Source organism: Epinephelus moara, chromosome 18 (genome assembly GCF_006386435.1).
Source record: "Epinephelus moara isolate mb chromosome 18, YSFRI_EMoa_1.0, whole genome shotgun sequence".
Taxonomy (NCBI): Eukaryota; Metazoa; Chordata; class Actinopteri; order Perciformes; family Serranidae; genus Epinephelus; species Epinephelus moara.
The window spans coordinates 26,837,496-26,858,075 of NC_065523.1; the positions used below are offsets into that span (position 1 = coordinate 26,837,496).

Consider the following 20,580-nt stretch of genomic DNA (forward strand, 5'->3'; position numbering starts at 1 on the left):
TCTGCTATTGCTTCTGCTATACACCTAGCTGTTGCTCTGTCGCTATGACCTCTCCTCCATCACTGCCCCCTTTTAGCTCAGACTGCATAATCCAAAGCACATCATTTCTGTTGTGCCAGCAGGTTAAAGTCACCACAGACACTGACACCACGACTCCTTTATTCTGAAATACCAACACTTTCTCACCTCAACGCATCACATACCTAACTTAGTCAGTGGCCCTACATGTTAAAATATGGCGTGCCAAAACTGCATCGGTTCTGGACATTTAGGAATGGCAGTTTACGCTTCTTACACGCATTGCCTTTTCAAAAAGCACTTCCCTTTTCACAGGTAATGTACAGCCTTTTTCAAGATGAACCTAACATGGTTAGGTTTAGAACAAAAACCTGGTTTGGCTTAGTATGGTTGTTACTAATGTCATGTAATATTATATGACATAAGTCACATCACTAGTGTAGCATGCTACACATACTAGCACACTACATTGTTATCAAAATAATGAAAGTTTATTTTTGGTTTCAGGAGTTTGCCCGCCCAGTCTGGACTTTTTCGCTCTTTATACTGTAATAGTTGCCTGCAGTGTCAGAAACAGCCAATGCCCTCCTGTGTATCGCATACCGCCACCAGTGGTGCCTCTGTGCGTCAGTGTCTGTCACCGAGGGCCACTGAGTTGAGAGTGAAACTGGCTTGAAAATACAGAGAGCTTTCCCATACTGTGATAGGCTAAATCAGCATTCTATCAACTAATCTAGCAAGAGCTTGAATGTAAAGGACGTTTATTTTTATGTAAAAGTACCTCATTCCAGCTATAAGAGCCATGTAGTTGTAGAAAACATGAAAAATCAGAAATTCTTTAGATGTTTAATTTGATCTCTTTCTTCTTGCATCAGCGCAGAGAACATTTGATGAGGCACCCCATGTTGTATTGTCGTTATATCTGCAGTCGCCTTTTGTTCTTCAGACTTCTGAGAAGAATCTACAGTGCGTTTGACGCAAACAAATGTATTTTATCATTTATTCAAATGCAAGTAAAAATATGTTCTTTAATAATTAATGTATATGTTGGGAACATGGGGATGTGCAGTGAATGTTACAGCAGCAATGCGATGAAAACTAGAAGTGCAGGATATGCTTAACATCACACACACACACACACACACATTTTACATTGTTGGTTGTCTATCGGAGGCCTCGGATTGTTGTTCTATTAACCCTTTGAAACCTGGAGCGACATCACATTTCTTGTGCTTTGAAAAACATGGAAAAAAAGACAATGAGCAACTTGGTAAAAAATGCCCAACAAATTAAAGGGAAAAAAAAAAAAAGATTTAGAAAATTATTTAAAAAGAAAAAAAGCTAGGGGAAAAACAGTATTTATAAAAAATGATTATTATTACATTTTAAAATTATAATCCAGGTCATTTCCTCATTTGTTTGTTTTTATTTTTCTTTCTTTCTTTTTGAACTAATTTTCTTTTCATGTTCTGTTTTCACTAAGTTTGTGTCTTCTTTCGTCGCTCATTGCCTTCTTTCAAAAGAAATCAAGCCAATTTGCTCAGGTTTCAAAGGGTTAAAAAAACAGGGGCTTCCTGCTGCGCCACCAACACACTGGCAGTGGCATCAACACAAAGCACTGAGGAGAATGAAGAAGGCTCACAGTGTCCTACATTGTAGCAGCTCCCATAATCCCCACAGGCAGATTTTTTCATTTCCACCTGGACATCTGCCAATCCAGAGGATTTCTCCACTGCTGACAGCATTACATTGCCCAGATGAGAGGACGTATCCTTGCATGTGTGTTATGGCTAGCCCTACAAGTGATATGGCTACACTAACGGCACAAACATCTCTGTTAGATTTAGTGCGACCAGAAATGTCAAAAACAGTGGGATGTGTTCATCTCCATCAGAGATTAATTATTAAGAAACATCCATGACCTTGGCAGAGGTACACTCCACTCTGACTTCATCACTAATGCAGTGCAATGATATTTTAATCAAACATGCTTCAACTGTTCAAACAGCTGCTCAGCTATTCCGTCACCTTATTGAGTCTCTGCTTTAATTGCCACGCCTCTGGAATTTGTTCACTCTTTTATTGGGTGCAAAAGGACATTCAACCACATGTCAGAAGGGTGCAAAACTCAAACAGGTACCGCACATGAAGGTGACTTTAAAACAATGACAGCAAACACATTTTTTTCTTTGTCTTGTGTCCCTCATTGTCTGAGCTGCTACTGAAACTTTGAATCATCCACAAGTGAAAGCACGTATGGTTCTCACAAATAAAGGCCATTCACCATATAAACAAAGCATTTCTGTTCAACATTTTTTGGATTTTTTTGTTACATAATGTGCTGCTAATGGACAAAAATCATGAGCAGAAAAAGCAAGAAAAATACACTTTCTACAGGAAAGACGTCTCTTGATTTTACACTGAAACATTGTTAACAAAGACACTCAAAAGAGGAACAATCACAGCATGTTGGCGATATATCCAACAAGTGCACCCTCAGTTTTAGAACATTCTGCGCTGTCCTGTAACCAACTGCATCGTATCTGCAAAATTTCTCTATATTCGACTGCTTTTTTCTAACATTGACAGAAGCTTTTTAATGGCTTTTGTGCTCGTGTGTTTTGTACTCAGCGAGGAAAATTCCACAAGGAGGAAAAAAGTTACCAAAGTTTATGTCTTTGTTGCCTCTTTTTCATTGTCTCCTTATGGGCCTCCAGCGCCAGGCTTCCTATCAATATTTTATTGACGAACAGCGAAACAGATGTCCACCACGACGTTAAGGACTAAGATAAATCAAGCTGCAAAAAGCGTCAATTTTATTCACTAAGTGGTGCCAAAATCCATTGATTCCCTACATTCTTTTAAAAATATATCATATCAGAGGATCAAAACAAGTCTTCTTGTTCGGTGAGAGGCAATTAAGACATTCATAATGTCTGCAGAGTGCTGTTTTCGTTTGACATCCCCTTTACAACTTAAGATTTTATCGATTGTGGCGCACTTAGCTTTGAGAAACACCAGCGGACTGGTGGCTGCTCCCCGCCTCACTCATTCATGAACACAGATAATTACTACCCAGATGAGGAATTAAGGATCGTCCTTGAGGGTCAAGCCTGGCCCCTGCCCTCGCTGGGCACTCGGCAGGCGTCCACAGCTCTGTCGATACGCCAGTCCTGGGCAGCTGTCCGACATCGCTATTAACCTGAGCAGAGCCAGCCCATCCATAAAGCTGTTTGGGATATGGCAGCTGCTCAAGGGGCAGAGAGGTATTAAGCATAGATTTACAAGAATGAAAATGTCCTCCCTCCCCCATAATCTCTGGTCATTTTACACGCAAGACAAGCCATACGCGCAGGAACATACACACACACTCTTACGTAACGCTGTCAGTATCTGCGTCGGCTTGTTTGGACGCACTGGGCACACACGCGCTGTGTATTGACAGAAAGCATGCACTGTCGCTTCTGAACTGACTTCCAATCTTGCTGGGGCCCATGCATAATATGTAGACACTCTGCCACGTTTCCAAAATAATCAACAGGGTTGTTCTCGTCCACTTTGAACTCATGAGCATCCACCTCATTTCACTGCGCTTTCTGGTTCGGCGCCTCATCGCTCTTCAAACAGCGAGGAAGCTCGCAGCATGTAGTACTCTATCATGTTACTCAGGAATAGTGTTCCACGGCACATCAAAGCCTGTTTGAGCTCACATTCACTACGAATACAGTGCAGCATTGTCAGTGTAAGGAATGCAACCGAAAAGAGCTGTTTTCAAAGAGGAGTCAAATGAAAGCTGATCTACTGAAGAGAAAGCACAGAGTGACAGTAGGTCATATCATTACAGTGGACTGATGCAACAGCATATCTTCTTCAGATGAGAACACTAATTTGAAGTCTCCCGTAATGTCCTCTCGGTTCAAATTGAATGGACACATCAACAGGTGTTGAGTCTTTGAGACTGCGCAGTCATACCATATAAATATGTAAAAATGTTGCACTGGTACCCTTTTCTTTGGGATTTGACTGAAGCAACAAACAGTTAGAATACTTGGCTTCTGGATCCCTGCGGCGATACTGAATTTCCTCACATCAGATCCTTTAGGAATCAAAAGCACGATCTTCACAGATCTCCAGAGCAGCTTTGCTCGCACCACCAAACACTTCCACGTTCGCATCAATCCAAGGGACCACGTTGCCCGGCATGTAGGCTGAGCAGTTGGCCAGACCCATGATGTCCACGGGTCGCAGTACTCGGTCCCACATGTTGAACTGGCTCAGCTCGCCCACAAAGGCCTGGGTGGCATCAAAACGACCTCCGACTATGTCCTTGGTGGAGAAACAGGAGATGAGAGTTTGTGAGTTAATGTCTGAGGGAAATGTAAACAGACTTCAATTAAAATGAATCAATTCTGTTTGATTTTCATCAAACTGCCGAACGACTCTGAATATTTTTCGGTGTACTGCCACTTTAAATTTCTAAGTGTTGTGCCAATACTGTGCAACATGCAGCAATCTCACCTTGTGTGAATGACAGAAGCCTTCTTTACGCTTCACACTAATGCAGTGTGAGCTCTCTGAGGATATTATTCAAATGTCACTGTATATTTCTTAAGTATATATGTGGTGCTGTCATGGAGCTAACCGCTAGAATGACCCGCTAACGCAGCCCCCAAGGGCTTAAAGGTGCAGTTAAGAGAAAGATGAATGAGGTAATACTGAAAGGGCCGTGATAGCGTGAGAAGAGCCTCCCTGCCTTCTCTCCCCTGCTCCCTGCTCTGCGCCTCCGGCACTAAAGTCTGGGGAGAATACACCCAGGGATCTTACTGACACAAGGAGGAACACACACACACACACTCATTCATGCACACACACCTGTTCTTTACCACCTAAGCTTCTCTGCTGCTCTCACCTGCTCCTGGCCCAGGATGATCACCCCTCCAGGTTTAATTGGGTGCCAGGGGGCCAGGTTGTCCCCAGTGCCTAGGCGCTCGCCATCTTGGTAAGCCTCCCAGAAACCGTCTCTAGTCGTCCAGGTGATGCAGATGTGGTGCCAGCGCCCGTCGCTCACTGACAGAGGGAGCTGGGCCACCTGGTGCAGGGTGAAGCGCGAGTGCAATGAGGGCAGGGAGGAAGGCCAAGGAGCAGGGAGGGGGAGGGTGCAGGGGTAAGATGAGTCAAGAGAGATTTGCGATTAATTGCAGTACGTTAGAAACAAGGACAGCAATTAGAAGGGTTAAGGCTTCAAAGAGACAGCCCTTTGCAGAGTATTCTCCAGATGAGCCGGTGCGACATGCAAAATTTAGATTACCCAGGTGACATCAAGGGATGGAACATCCTTCAAAGCAGTCGGGTAGCTAACAGCAAAACAGTGTCCTCTTATGCGTTTGCGCTTTGTTCAGAGATCAAAGAAAAACAACTGGTTATTTTACCAACCAGTGACATCATAGCCCTCTGAGGATACGGTGCAACACATGAGATTATGAGCCTGTAACTCATTAGCCTTTTTCTTAAGAGCCTACAGAATGACTTAACGCTCATATCTCGTTGCAGATACATATAAACCTGAAAAGATGGGAAATAAAATTTAAGACATTTGAAATTACAGAGGCAGCTGACCTGGTTGAGAATGCCAGGTGGCATCTTAATGGCCCTGGGACTGCAGGAAACACAGGCAGTATTATTCTCAAGTCTGAGCCACACTGGCTGTTTAAGGGATTATAACATGAAAAATTAATTCTTCTCAAATATTGTGCCACACTTCAAATGTGACAGCCGTGATGTTTGGTACACAAAGAGCTCAGTATTAAAACACCCTATCCACAGGGCATTCACCATAAATACATGACTCATTCATCTTCATTTAAATGATTACAAATTATTTATTCTCAAAACATAGAGGGCAAAATTTTACAATTATTACATAAAAGAAATACATTTTTTCCTACAGGCCTTTTTTGATTTGTAACAGCAGGAAAAGCAGGTGTAACTTCCTGGAACTGGTAGCTCAATGTAATGCAGGGTACATCTACACATCTCCTGCTGCACAATGTCAAAATGTCTGCTGTGAAAAAGGCCCATGATACATTTTACTCCCGGTTTAAAGGATATTTTCTTCTTCAGCTTTTAAAGGTTGTAGATGAGGTTCTGCAGATAAATGTGACGTGTTTTAGAAGGTCACATCTGCTTTCAACCAAGAGTGTAAATGGTGTGTAGAGCTCACATGCATGGTGTTGAAGAAAAACACATCAGTCGTATGAATTTTGAATGGTGGGAAAATTGAATACTCTGTATTACAGAAACCCTGAGAGGCACAGTGATATTTTTATTTTTATGGGCAATGTTGGCCAAAAGTTTACCTCATATCTACAAGATATTATCTCCCATGTAAGAGACATTATCTGCTATGTATGTGATAAACTAGGCTTAATTAGGCTGTTTTGAGAGGGAGAAGGTTGCAGAAGTCATGATTTTTTGCAGGCAGTGTTGGTCAAAACCTAATTTAATCTCCTGAATACAAGATATTATCTCCTACGTATGCGATATTATCTCAAACATACAAGATAAACGTTTAGGATTAATTAGGGCTGTTTAAAGTGAGAAGGCTGTTGAAGCTCTGAGTGGCAAGGACATTTTTTCCTTTTTTTGTGTGCAATGTAGACCAAAACCTAAGTTTGTATCCTACAAGTTATTTTCTCCTATGTATAAGATAATAGCTCATAAGCTTTTAGACTTAGGGTGCTGTCACACCTGCCCTGTTTGGTTCAATTCAATCAAACTGAAGTTTGTGCAGTTCGTTTGGGCAGGTGTCAACACAGCACCAGAAATACTGGACTGAGACCTTCCCGAGGATGTGGTCTCGGTCTGGTTACAAACGAACTCTGATGCAGTTGGTTTGTGGTGACCCCTTTGTAACAAACTGTGTAACAAAATTAGTCCCAGATTCAGACCAAAGCAAACAAAATCTAGATCTAAAAGCACCCTTAATTATGGCTGTGTTGAGAATGGGAAGGCCACAGCAGCCCTGAGAGGCAAGATATGTATATACATTTTTTTTTATATCTCCTTCGCACAAGAGATTACCTCATACATAGGAAATAAACTTTAAGGCATAGGACTATATTGAGAGTTAAAAGGCTGTGGAAATCCTGAAAGGCAGGGTAAAAAATTTTTTTGTGAGCATTGTTGTCCACAACCTAATTTCATCTTCCTAGGAGATATTATCTCCCAGGTAAAATATATTATCTCCCAGGTAAAATATATTATCTCACACACAGGAGATTAACTTTTATGTTTGTGTAATTTGCGCAACTGAATTACATGTAAAGTCAATGTAAAGACACGATAAGATGTGAATTCAGGATGGGTGCGATGGACGTGCCATAACTGATGCAAAATATGCAAATTAAATGGTGTGAATGAAGCAAGTAGCGTGATTTTGCGTCATACACTCATTCCCGAGAGTTGAAAAATCTGAACATAAGCAACCAATTCGTGCCTCGATAGCCAATCAGCATTGAGTTGGCCGAAACCTGGTTTATCTCCTACGTATGAGATATTATCTCCTAGGTACAAGATATTATCTCATTCATTGGAGATAAACTTTTAACTTAATTAGGCTGTTCTGGGAGTGAGGAGGCCCTGTGAGGCAAGGTTAACGAAATTCTTTTGGGGGGCAATGTCGGCCAAGATCTAAAACAACAAAAAAAAATCAAATCTCTCAGGGCCTCCATACTGACTGCATAGAATTGCAGAAGTACTTTTTTTTCCCTTAAGTTTGAAAATCGTCCTCCGGATAACACCAGATTTATACAGTAAGCATCAGATTACACATGCACACTTGCCAGAAGAACTCAGTTTTAATGTTGTACAAGACCAGTTGAATCCATTACAGATTAAACTCCTGGCAGCTGCTGTCGATTGGAAAGCGGAGATGCCACAAGCATGTTTTACTTGATTTGAATGTTGGAGAGAAAAAAAACCACACGAGATATCGACAATCTTCCCGAACAAAGAGACAGACTCTGCTGTTGAAGATGTTACTTTATAATAATAAAGATTTCCTCTCTGCATAGCCACCCACAAATACAAAATACAGACAACGTTGCACTTTTTAATACTGTTGAGGAGGCAGCTTTCTGCTTCCCTCTCAGTATGCAGCCAAATGAACAGCATAAACAATGTGCCCCAGTGGACCCTGTTATCACTGCGCACAAGTTCAACACATGGATGTGCTGCTGCACATACGGTAATCATATTCACTAGTCTTGTCTCACTCTCCATCTCGCTCTCTTTTGCTCCGTTGCTTTCTCTCCCCGTTACATTATAACTTCCTTTTTTCTGGCATCGTCTGATCTTTCACTCTTTCCCCCCACTCTCTCCCCAGCACTCATGTCGCCTCCAAAGCTCTGCAGCTTTTCTATTTCCTACCCTCTTTTTTTCTCTCATACTCTCATCCCTTTCTCCCACCATCTTTCTCTCATCTGTCTGACTTGAACACATGTATAATGCATGGTGAAGGGAAAGCTGTGAGGAGACCTGCCTGTGCCAATAACGCCCAACGTAAACAAGGCAGTGGGGTGAAAAAAAAAAGATCCTCTCCAGTGCGGGAACATTTCATACACACACACACACAAAAAATCTCCCCAAATCCAACATTACACTGCTGTAAAAGCAGCTGTGCCACCAGGAAAATCTGTTGTTACAGCATCAACATAACAATTACAGTTCTTTCCCTTTTAAGGCTAAACGGCATCAAATATTCATGCATGTTTCTAACAGTATTTCTGGTGTGTTAATTGAAATCCTGTTAGATGACTGAACTCTCGCAGTATGTGATCGTGTAGCAACAATATAGTGTCCACAGAGAGAAAAAACGATGAGGTCTTCAAACGAGCACACATGGCAGCAAAGTTCTCTGATGAATTACTGTTATTCTTGGGTGTGTGGGGAATGTGGGTCAATGATATGAAATGTTTATAAGGTGCAAAATTAAATATGCAGTGCTGATGGTCAGTGAATCTCGTCTCAGCTGATTGTGCTCACATGTGCGTACAGCTGCTAACTGCGTGTTTTACACCACAGAGAACATGAGAATGTTCATGCGATCTTTGCATTTAATTAGCGTCACCGCTGATCTACTTTTACGACTGTCATTACAGCCAGCAGTACTGCCAATCTGAGCCTCTGAGAACATCTTCAGAAAATCAGGGCAGAGTACACGAACCATTCTCTCCATCAACAAATAATTAAAAAGACACTATAGTTCACCAGTTTCTCATTATGGACCTTACCTTATCGTTAACTAGCAGCTCGATGGGGTTGTTCCCCCACTCGATGAGGACTATCTCGTTGGCCTGGCCTGGCACGCCGTAAGAGAACGGGGTTCCGATGCCGGGGCTGGCGCTGGATTTGAGCCACATGCATACGGTGAAGGCGTACATCTCTGGGAGGCTCTTCTTGATGCGTCCATAAAGGTAGTTAGTGCGAAGAGGGAGGGACACCTTGAAATCCTCAGGTGACTTGAAGGCATTGTTACCTGTTGACGGACAATGGTTATATATGGTTATATGCTTAAAGGTGACTGTGTTGTGACTTGATCCAGGCAAGAAAGTCTTCCTCTGATAATGATGCTGAAGACTGGGACAGGAAAGACAAAAAATGGCGATTCAATTTGAGATGACGAAGGGGAAGACAAGACTGAAGGTGGAGATCATGTCACATGCTAGATCACACAGAATAATATTGGTTCCTCAGGGGATCTTTGGCATGTGCTGAGGTGCAATACAGTACTACTGCCACACAAAGAACTTTCCAAACCCCTAGATCAGTGGTTCCCAGCTGGTGGGTCAAGGTCCAAAAATGAATGGAACACAAGTGATGCGAAAAACATGCTTTATTTTCTAGTTTAGTAAATTTCCATCACAGAGCTTTTATTTTGAAGTGCTGTTTCTTGCTGTAGAGTCAGTGACTAAGGGACAGCTACTTGACAGATACAGCAAACTATCTCGACGACATGGCCAAACACAAGTATGATGCTGAATATTAGACAGTGTGGACACTGAACTAATGACTAAGGAGAAATCTGGACCCAGTGGCTGGACCAGTAGGGAACCACTGCCCTAGATGATACTTTAGAGGTTCTCTACAGGGTCTTTTCCAGTAGTCTGACTCACCTGATGTAGACTGTGGCTATAAACCTGCCATTAGGCCCTTCCTGCTATCTGCGTGAAAACATTTTTGAAATCCCCTTTGTTACAGAGAACAACACAACAACCTCTGAGCTACCAACTTACACACTGAAAATGGCAAGTTTTGACCAAAATTTGGATTGTGCAATAAGACATGCTCTGCTCCTCAGAGGATGGTCATAAAGATCTACAACAAACAACTGGTCGACACACTTCAGAAAAAGCCCAGACTCTCATGTGAGATGTTAATGCGTTTTCCGCCACAGTCAGTCTGAGTTGATGTGCCACATCTTTTCACCCTGGCAGTGGCACGCACCGGTGACTTTGATCTGACCTCTGTTCCATTTCACACGAGCTTCTGTGATATCGCATACAGCTAGTAAATCCTTTATGGTTTAAATGGGTCCAGTGAGCTCCTCCAGAGATAAAGTATAGTGATGCTTCACCTCTAGGGCATCGATGATTAAATTATGTTTCCATCACACAGTTGACATACATCTGTTACTGTTTTTCGTGGTGTTTTCTTTTTGACATACATCTGTTACTGTTTTTCGTGGTGTTTTCTTTTGGCAATAACACAAAAAGATAAAGTTCTGTCTTTACCTGCCATTGTTTAAAAGCTTTACAGACAGAAGTATGAATGCATTTTTCAATCTAACGAGTGGAGAACCTTGTTTTGTTCTTTGGAGATTCTTCACTGGCTCTTCAGCTTAGTTTAATTTGGTTTACTGGGAAAATAATAGAAACACTAAAATAGCCTACATATTGTGTATTAGGAGGACAACACACTGAAGCAGTGGCTCCTAACCTGCACAGAAACATTCCAGATTTAAAAAAATAATATACTGTGTTTCTCAGTAAGCATTAAGTAGAGGGCTCTGAATCTTGAAATCCTACATTTCGTTATAAATTGTTAATTACCATATATAGTTTAAGTATAATGATTATGATTTAGAAGCATATTGATTCGTCCATGGTATTATCTGGCTTCATTCGTGGGCCCCCAGGCTCACTAATTAAAAAATAATATAGAGCTATATGGAACCTCTAATGGTTCTATACAGCCCTGTTTAACAAAGGCTCGGCACCAAAGCAATTTCCCCCTATGATTTTGAGCCAAAGAACTGCTTTTGGGTACTGTTTAGCACCGTTATTGTTTAGAGTGCAAAGTACACATACAGTAAAAATGAATTAGGGTGATGGTAAAGGTAGGCTGGCTGCTTGTAATATCACATGAGTGAGAAAACTGGTGATTTTCAGCTTTGGGCTTGTACATGTAAAAAAAAATTCTGTCAACTGGTCTGCCATCTGCAAGAATTAAAATCAATTTGCCAAATCTAGTCTCAGGACACGTCAAGACTAGAGTCAGCCATGTTAGCAGCTCTGTGAGGCTGTACTCGGGCACAACAGTGCTTTCAACTATATGCTCACATCAGCATGCCAACAAGCTCACAATAATGGTGCTAGCATATTAATACTGAGCAGGTGTGTTTACCATGATCACCATCTTAGTTTAGCGTGTTAGCATGTTAGCATTAGCTAATAAGCCCTAAAGCACACTGTTTATAAAGATGGACGACGTGTCTCTACTTATTCCCACTGTACAGAAGTGAAACTAAAATATCCCAGATACAGCTGGAGCCAAAGTCTGCTCAGTAGCAATCTCTGTGGTACCAAGTTTCCCGCCAATTCCCCCCCACCGACCAATTGTGAGCAGCGCCACTGAATGCAAACCCACCGATTGACCCACACAGTTGTCAGTGATGTTGGAAAATCCCAGTTTTATAGCATTAAATAACTAACTGAAATCAAACTGATCATAAAATAGAACATTTGAACATTAAGCAGTGTGATACAAACTACCTTAAATGACAGAAGCCATTTAAAAATTTAAATAAAAATATATTTATTTGTACTTTAAGTTCTTAGTTTGGCCCATGTCCCCAACCACTAACATGGTTTAATCATGTTTGGCGAGCTGTCATGTCGTCCATCTTCATATACCATGCCCTAAACACAGAGGGCAATTCATCCTATGAGGACCATGAATGTCTGCACTTAATCGTGTGGTAATCCATCCAACAGCTGCTGAGATATTTGAATAAAAAAGAAAAATGTCATCCCGAGGAAAAGACGGGATCACCTAAGTCATTCACATCTACCCTCTTGGGATCTTGAATATCTGTAGCTGATGTCACAGCAATCCATTCAATAGTTTGAGATATTTCAATCTGGGCCAAAATGGTGGACTGACAGACTAATAGACAGACTGACACTATTATTCTTGGAGCCATGCCGCTAGCATGGCTAAAAATGCAAAACCTACTCATTATTATTTTCAGGCTTCCATGTTAGCCCTTCAGTTTGGTTTCATACTGGGTCAGTTGAGGCCAAATGCGTCACTGCTAATAAATGATGTGGCTCATGGTCAGTTAAAATAAGATTACAAGAGTTTTAATATTCAACAGACACTTGAGTAAAAGAAAGGAACAAGAAATGGAATAAACATAGATCATGCATGATTAAGAAAGACAGACTGACAGAGAGAGACAGAGAGGACCATGATGAATATTTAAAGAGAAAATGATAATAAAACAGCAGAAAAGGAGTTGTGAAAACCACACACACAATCGACTTTGCAGTGGCTTTGCACCAAGGAAACATGTTGCATATTTCAAAGGGACTGAACCGCAGTTTTATCTGTGTTGAGCAGAGTATTTGAGGCTTAGCCACTGGTGAGGCCACCATTTCTCTGCCTATGTGATCCAGCTATAACACTGAATAAATGGTTTATAATATGGGCTCATCTCAGAAGCAGTTTGACCATGAAGAACCAGTCAAACCACTCTGACCCAAAAAGAAGGGAGAGAAGAATATTACACCAGACTAAAATGTCTGTCAGTCTGTATGTATGTCCCTTGATTTTCATTTACCCAGTCACCTTCACACTTGATGGGTGCATTTATTCCTATTTATTAGTAGTGCATCATGTACACACTGCGTAGTGTTTTAGCTATTATGCCGCTAAAATGGCCTGCTGTGTCACTGCCTGTTCTGGACCAGAAACCTGGTTTGTTCTACACATGTGCAAAGGTCATTGGGGTTAGACACTGATGTGGAATAATTGGGGTTAGGGCAGCCCATCAGTCAGGGAATATGCCATGATCAGACTGGGTTTCTGATATAGATCCAGTAGCAACAGCTTTAGGGCTGGGTATTGGTACCTGATATCTTAAAGGTATTGACCGAAATGACCCTGTACCAAGTAGCATCAAAATGTCTCCAGTCAAACTGTGTTCAATCCTTTTTGTACCTGGACCTAGAAATAGAAAAACTGTTCATGTGTTTTTCTGCAGCCAAACACCGCCAGCATTCTTTAACTAATGCACTGTGTGCTTGGCCGACTACCACAGCAGCTGCAACCCATACATTCTTTGGTGTGGTGAAGTCCAGCACAGTGTATTTGATGGAGTTGGCAGTTCAGCGTGCCAAGTTGCAACTATAATGATCAAAAGGCATGGCTATACTACATGCCAGAGGCGTCTGCTGGCATTTTACACAACTGAATGCTTCTATTCACATGATGGAAATTGAATGAAGTAGGAAAAGAAAGGTATCTTATGAAGTAATCTCTTGGTATCGGTATCACCTTAAGGGCACTGGCATTGGTATGGTGATTCTTTAAACAATCTCATACTCTAGACAGCTCGCTATAAATTAATTGTTACACTGGAAAACGGCATGCTGGGTAGAGCTTCAACAACAGATGAAGAAAGAAAGATTGGAGATGTTACATTACAAACTCAAACGTTTCACGCATCAGCAATGTAACTTCATAGATATATAAAGAGAACTGGATACAACGTTGGAGGCAGGGTCCAATTAATATCTATGAAAGCTACTCAGCAGCCCATGAAGCCAAAAAAGTTTGACTCCCCAGGTGTGAAGTATGGGGTCCACAGAGGAAGCGCACTAGAAACTTTCGCCGGCCGAGCAGCCAACTTCAAGTTTAATCCTCTGCTAATTTAAATGCAGATAAAATGATTAATTCGTGCAGCTCTTGTAGACTTTTAAAATTCTATCAGACCGAATGGATCACATACTGATAGAGAAATGAGTCATTTCGCAGGGGTGGTGATGCTCAAAAAATGTATCCACTCATGTACAGACGTCCTTTTCATAATTAAGTCAATGGGGAAAAGTCTTTTTGGGTCCCATGGCGTCACATGATAGACCGCTGTTAGGCGGCTATGTCAAATTGGCCCATGTGTTCCTTGGGGTTTGCTGTGTAACCTTTGAAATGAACATTTTTGTTTGCTCCCAGAAAACGCCTGATCCCAAACAGCTAGCTAATAGCAAATGACGCTTATACTCTAGCATTACTAGGGGATGCAACTATGTCATGGCAGTGGTATTGCTCAGGACCCAAGGGAGGGCAGTGTCGAGTGTGCAGTAGTTTGGATGAGCTGCTCTCCAGAAAGGTGCAAGCAACAATACCGGAGGCCAAGCAATCGCCTTGTTCCAAACAGGCCTGTTTCGAACAGGGACTTCACTAGTAAATAAAAAATGTGTTTTGTAAAAACTGGTCCTCTGCCACTACCTCTGAGCTCTATAAGCCCAGACACAAATGTCTCAGGATCATGGGGTCCTGGACCTTATCCCTGTATTTTTTATTGTACGCCCAGAGCAGGCAGACAACCACAGCATGTTACAAATTCATTGTAGGGCTATCATCAGTGGAAAATACCTCACATTCCCAGCTGACAAAACACCACAAAGCCTCAAACGTCACTGTGGAATTGAGTCAACACCTCTCTGGCACTGCCTTGACGTAAATTGAAGCTAATAAGGCTCACAAAGGTAGTATTTATTGTTGGGGTATTGTATTGACTCATTATATTCTACAGGTGGGTGTGCTATCATGCCCACCTCCTTTAAATGTGAGCAATTAGCTTTGGTTAAACCCTCCATCCTCAAACAGCCACTGACTGAATCAACTTGTCTCCAGGGACACTGGCCTAAAGGAAATGTCCAGTGAGTGGTGAGATAATCTTCTGAAATAATTTCCCTTTTGGCAAAGATATGCTGTGTTATTCTGACATCTACCATCAAAGCGATACCCTGGAGTGTGGACATCTCTCCAATATTTCTTAAACTAATTAAACATTCAGTGTTGCTTTCCAAGCCTTATTTTTCAAGACCAGGAGCAGCTCCGAGAATGGCTCTGAGAAAAAAAAAGCTATGTTGTGAGGTTTTTACTTGCATCATCAGAAATTTGCACAGGGATTGACTAATTAGTGCTAAATTTGGCAGACAAAAACAAAAAAAAGTCTGGCATTGAATCTGGCCAGCAATTCACAGCACCCATTGTATCACTTACTTTTCTCAAGCTCGGTGATCCTCTCCAGGAGGGAATTGAGAGCGCTCTCGGTGCGTTGGCGGTGGGCCGCTGTTTCATTGTAGAGCTGGCTCTTCTCCTCCTCCAGCTCGGCCACCTTCCGGAGGAGCTGGGTCTCCAGCTCTCCCAGACGCTGCCGCAACAGCTCCCGCAGCTCTGGTGGCAGGGGTGCCAGGGCCGAGACACCTCCTGCTGACACATTCGTGCTGGGGAGACGCAAACTCTGCTGCTGGGAGGCCGAGTGGGAAAGAATGCAGGGAACAGCAGCAGAAAAGAGGATGAAAGGAATGATGATGCATAGATAGATGGACAGATAATGTGTGGGGGCAGAGGGAAGTGACGAATGATGACACAGACATTTAATCCAGTTAATCTTGTGCACTCAAACAAGCGTTCAGTCTCCATACAGACCTAGATTTGCACTAGATGACTGATTTCATCTACTTTTTAGGCCTGATATCCTTTTAGCACCATTGTTTTTGATAGAGCAATATCAAAATGAAGACAGTGTGTCCCTGCGGCGGGCTTTGATTGGTGACCTGCCAAACACTCATGGCTGGGCCGGGTATTTAAGGTAGGCGCCACATGTGACTAGAGTTTACACCAGGCGTGATGGCAGATGGTTTTTGAAAAAGGGGGGCAACAACTGCACGGACTCACGCTTACGGAACTTTGACCGTGCAGCAAAAATGCCCTCATATGTTCGTGTCTTAAGATTGTGTTTATGCTGCCCTGCTGTCTGCGATCCACACACTTTGTGACCCATTCAGAGTTTGATTAATCTGTCCTGACACATGGAACCATCTGAATAGCTGAAATGACTGAGTCCATGTTGCTAAAGGCCGAAGCAAGTAGTCCTGAATGCAATTGTTGAGATATGTAGATGGACTTGATTAGTGAGATGGGTCCTACTCCAGGGAGCCATATGCTATCAGCAACAGCAGTACTGCAATAATCATTATGTTAATGCAGATGCAGATCGATAGATATGTGATTAAAATGCAATATAATATGTATCCTCACAGCTGCAGTATATCCCTGATTTGATCAGGGTATTAAAGCTTCCAATCAAGGAGAGAGGGAGGAGGGGAGGGAGGGAGTAGAGAGATGGATCGGCAATGCAGCACACTGTATAAATAACCTTGAATTTAAATAAACAGCATTGTGATTGTTTATTGCATCGGGGCTGTCAGGTAATGAAAAATGCACTACACTGATAATATGACATCAGAGATAAAGCCATGGCTTACACCAACCTTCTGCTGTATGCAAAGCTCTTTCAATAGGTGACCTCGATATCAGTTGTGATCTCTGAGCCTTGTGAAATGAATGCACACAGCAGAAGTGAGGTCTCCTGGGACTGAACAAAAGGGGCTGTGTTGAGATAAAGCTCCCAAGGCAACAGGGCTATGAGCGACTAAGCTATTAAGCAGTTCATGCAGGTGAAATCTGCGGGAATTAATTTCATCATCTGCTGTGAATAATTCGTCACATGACTGCAAATAAAACATTATATGGAACACACACACACACACACACACACACACACACACACACACACTAGTCATAAATTATTCAGGGATGTGTTGCAAATCCCTGCACCACATGCGTGATTACACCTTTGACAAGATTTTTTGTTGCTCATTTCTTATTGATGACTCTTATGCAGCGGGTTTCGCCATCAGAGTTTTCTTTTAATGATTAAAACTGTATTGATGTGACATGCCTATTACGTGACCCTTTGATCTCACGATCCCCCCTGAGAGGTCTCCTGCAGCGCAGAGTATTATCAGACGTGTGTGCAATGCTCTATTGCTGGTGAAAGGGCTGAGAGATGTTGCCAAGGCGCGTGTGGCTCTGATAACAACAACATATACTGCAGATGGCTCTGTAGATAGCCATTAATAGAAGTAATTAATCATGTTGGTTCGGAGGGGAAACTAAACAAAAGTGATTTTCTGGCACATTTACGCATGAGCTGCATGTTTGTGCCATTTTACCTCCAAGTTCTCCAGCCGACCCTTGAGACTCTGCATGGTCTTGCCCAGCTGGTCTATGGTCTCACCGGGGTCCCGGGGCAGGTCCCCCATGGTGTTCTTCCCGTACTCCTTCCGTCTAGAGCCCTGACCCCGGGACTTGCCCTGCGGCGACTCGTCGGCTGCCGCCTCGCAGCGCGCCAGCTTGGAGTTCAGCTCCTTAATGGTCCCCTGCTGGCTTACGATGGTCTCCTTCTGCTGCAGGATGGTCTCCCGGAGCTGGATGATCGTGTTCCGCAGCTCGTCCTCCACGGGGCTGCTGCTCTGAACACGGTTCCCCGTGGGTCCATATCCGCAGCCCGGCTCTGCGCCCGGGGGAATCGCGTTACAAACGAAGCGGCTACCTGTAGCATCCTGGCTTCGCACCATGCGTCCACTGACCAGGTACAAAAGTCCTACTACTAAAGTCAGCATCCCGACTACTGGATAGGCAAATTCCACGTTATTAAAGGAAAAACAAAATCTCCTAAATTACTGACTGAGCGTTTGAAGTCGACGGTAAAATAATCAAACTTATTTCAACAACTCGTTAATTCAAGTGGTTGCGGACATTTTTCTAGACTTCCACAGAGCGATAAAAAAAGACCAAACTTAGTTTATAGTGAAACCATAATAAACAGAATCCGCAGTGAAAAATCATAAAATCATACATCCACCAACCACATGGTCGCTCCTGTTTGAAAAACCACAAAAACAAATCTAAATTCTTACTTTCAGCAGGTGGAAACTCGGTAGATTAAAATCGGGATTTGATAGCTCCTTAACTGACAAAAACAAAGTTGCACTGATTTAAAAAATCCACAGAAGGTTGCAGAGAAGTCAATTCAGCCTGTCTTCCCTCCTCGGTTGGTTGGATTGTCAGTGAGTGGTGCTGAAAAGACAGCGACGCTGCTCAGCCAGATTATTATGGGGAGGTGCGCACTGGCGCTTCCGCTCATCATCTGTGCGCTCCGGTTATTCAGCTTCAGCCTACGTCATCACTCAATCCCAGTGGATCCAAGTCATGCTATGGCTCTGTCTCACTGACTTTTTATGACCTGTGTAAACCTGCTAAAGTCTAAAGATGTCAAAAAGAGACACATTGAGAGTTAGTTCACCAAAAGGGGTTTCCTATATTAGTAGTCTCTTAAATGACTGTGGGCTCTGTGAAGCTTTTCTACTGATGTGAAAATGCACCGACCCATGATTTAACACTATAACATATTGTTAACTTAACATCTGTCTGGATCCCGCACCGGGGATCGTTGCACTCTCTGTGCCCCTCAGAGTCTGAATTTGTTTGAATTAAATTTATTTATTTTTCTTCCCACAGGGCACATTTGGTCTAAGGTCAAACTTTAAGGATTAGTAAATCCAATTGAAGTCCACAGTTCAAATGGGAAGTCTGATGTTCTGACTTGAATTAAAACAAGCTCCCCATTGGCTTCTCCCATTCACACACACTGATCTGTGCGTGAGAAAAGGACTTTTATTATCCACAGAGCTTTGTGACATCAGTGAAGCCTTAACCTTGACTCTTGAGAGGACAGTATTTGTACTTGTCTTTGATAGAATATGACTTTGGGTCATGTTGCTGTAAAGATTCAAGTTTTTAAATTAAAGACATAATTCAGACTGCTGATGCATACACATGTCTTGCTGTGAAAATATGAAGGTTGAAGCTGAATGGCACCAATGTTCTGCTGAATGCAGTCAAAGGTTGGATCCACTTTTCTGTTTAAATTTCATGCTGATAAAGATTATAAAGCAGGGGTGTCAAACATGTGGCCCTCAGGCCAGGGCTGGGCTGCTAGAGGGTCTAATTCAGTCCCCTGGATGACTGTTCAGACCTAAAATTGTTGCACCACAAATGGTGTCTTTGGCTACATACTTAATGTTAAATTCAGCACTTAACCGAAGGTTACATGGGTTAGGTTGACAAGTGCAGTTCTGTAAATTAGATTTAGGCAGGTAAAGGCACATAGCTTAGGTTTAGGCAGGCAAAGTTATGTAGGTTAGGTTTAGACAAGTAAAGTCACACAGGTTAGGTTTAGGCACGTAAAGTTAAGTAGGATAGGTTCGGCAAGTAAGGAGACGTAGGTCACGTTTAGGCAGTTAAAGTTATGTAGGTTGGGTTTAGGCAGTGAATTTACTGAAGCTAGCTTTGGGCAAACAAAGTTACATAGCTAAAGTTTAGGCAAGTAAAGATACGTAGACCAGGTGTAGGTTGACAATTATTGTTAGGCGTTGTCACCTTACATACTTAACGTAAAGTTATGTAGGATAGGTTTGGTCAAGTAACGTTACGTAGGTTAGGTTTAGAAAAACAGTAATTGTTTTAGAGTCATCACCTTTTGTACTTAACATAAAATTAGGTAGTTTAGGTTTAGGAAAGTAAAGTTACGTAAGTCAGGTTTAGGCAAGTATAATTACGTAGGTCATGTGTAGGTAACAATTATGGTTGTGTGTTGTCACCTTATGTTCTTAACGTTAAGTTATGTAGGTAAGCTTTAGAAAAGTAAAGTTACAAAGGTAAGGTTTGGGCAAGTAAAGTAACGTAGGTTAGGTTTAGGTGAACTAATATGGTGGGGCGTCATTACCTGACATACTTAAGGTAAAGTTATGTAGGTTAGGCTTAGTAAAGTGAAGTTACATGGGTTGATGTCATCACCTTTTGTACTTAAAGTAAAGTTACGTAGATAAGGTTTAGAACAGCGTTCATTGATGGGCATCATCACCTTACATACTTAGTGTAAAATTATGTAGTGTAGGTTTAGAAAAGTAAAGTTATGTAGGTTAGGTTTAGGTAGACTATTGTGTTTGGGCGTTGTCACCTTACATGCTTAACGTAAAATTATGTAAGTTAGGTTTCGGAAAGTAAAGTCACAAAGGTTAGGGTTAGGAGAGCAAAGTATGTGGGTTAGGTTTGGGCAATTAAAGTAACGTAGGCCTAGGTTTAGGT

The 20,580-nt window shown here is 42.2% G+C and overlaps 1 protein-coding gene across 2 annotated transcripts; it reads right to left on the reverse strand.

Moving 5' to 3' along the window:
• Window positions 1-1,860: 1,860 nt before the first annotated feature.
• Window positions 1,861-18,490, reverse strand: nptx2a (neuronal pentraxin 2a). 2 transcript variants are annotated; one of them, XM_050068744.1, is made up of 5 exons: window positions 17,604-18,490; window positions 15,586-15,829; window positions 9,309-9,553; window positions 4,928-5,107; window positions 1,861-4,344 (listed from the first exon to the last, which is right to left on the reverse strand). In XM_050068744.1, the coding sequence occupies exons 1-5, from the start codon at window positions 18,051-18,053 to the stop codon at window positions 4,117-4,119; spliced, it is 1,347 nt and encodes a 448-aa protein (XP_049924701.1). In that variant the 5' UTR covers window positions 18,054-18,490; the 3' UTR covers window positions 1,861-4,116. The 2 variants fall into 2 exon arrangements, with proteins under 2 accessions (XP_049924701.1, XP_049924700.1); XM_050068743.1 differs by having other exon boundaries at window positions 15,586-15,832.
• Window positions 18,491-20,580: the final 2,090 nt, after the last annotated feature.

Excerpts from the sequence above, each read along its gene's own strand:
- nptx2a (XM_050068743.1), bottom strand. The coding sequence starts at position 18,053 with ATGCTGACTTTAGTAGTAGGACTTTTGTACCTGGTCAGTGGACGCATG. Across the intron at positions 15,833-17,603 it reads GTCGGCTGGAGAACTTGGAG|CAGCAGAGTTTGCGTCTCCC; the intron begins GTAAAATGGCAC and ends TCGGCCTCCCAG. Across the intron at positions 4,345-4,927 it reads TCATCCTGGGCCAGGAGCAG|GACATAGTCGGAGGTCGTTT; the intron begins GTGAGAGCAGCA and ends TTCTCCACCAAG.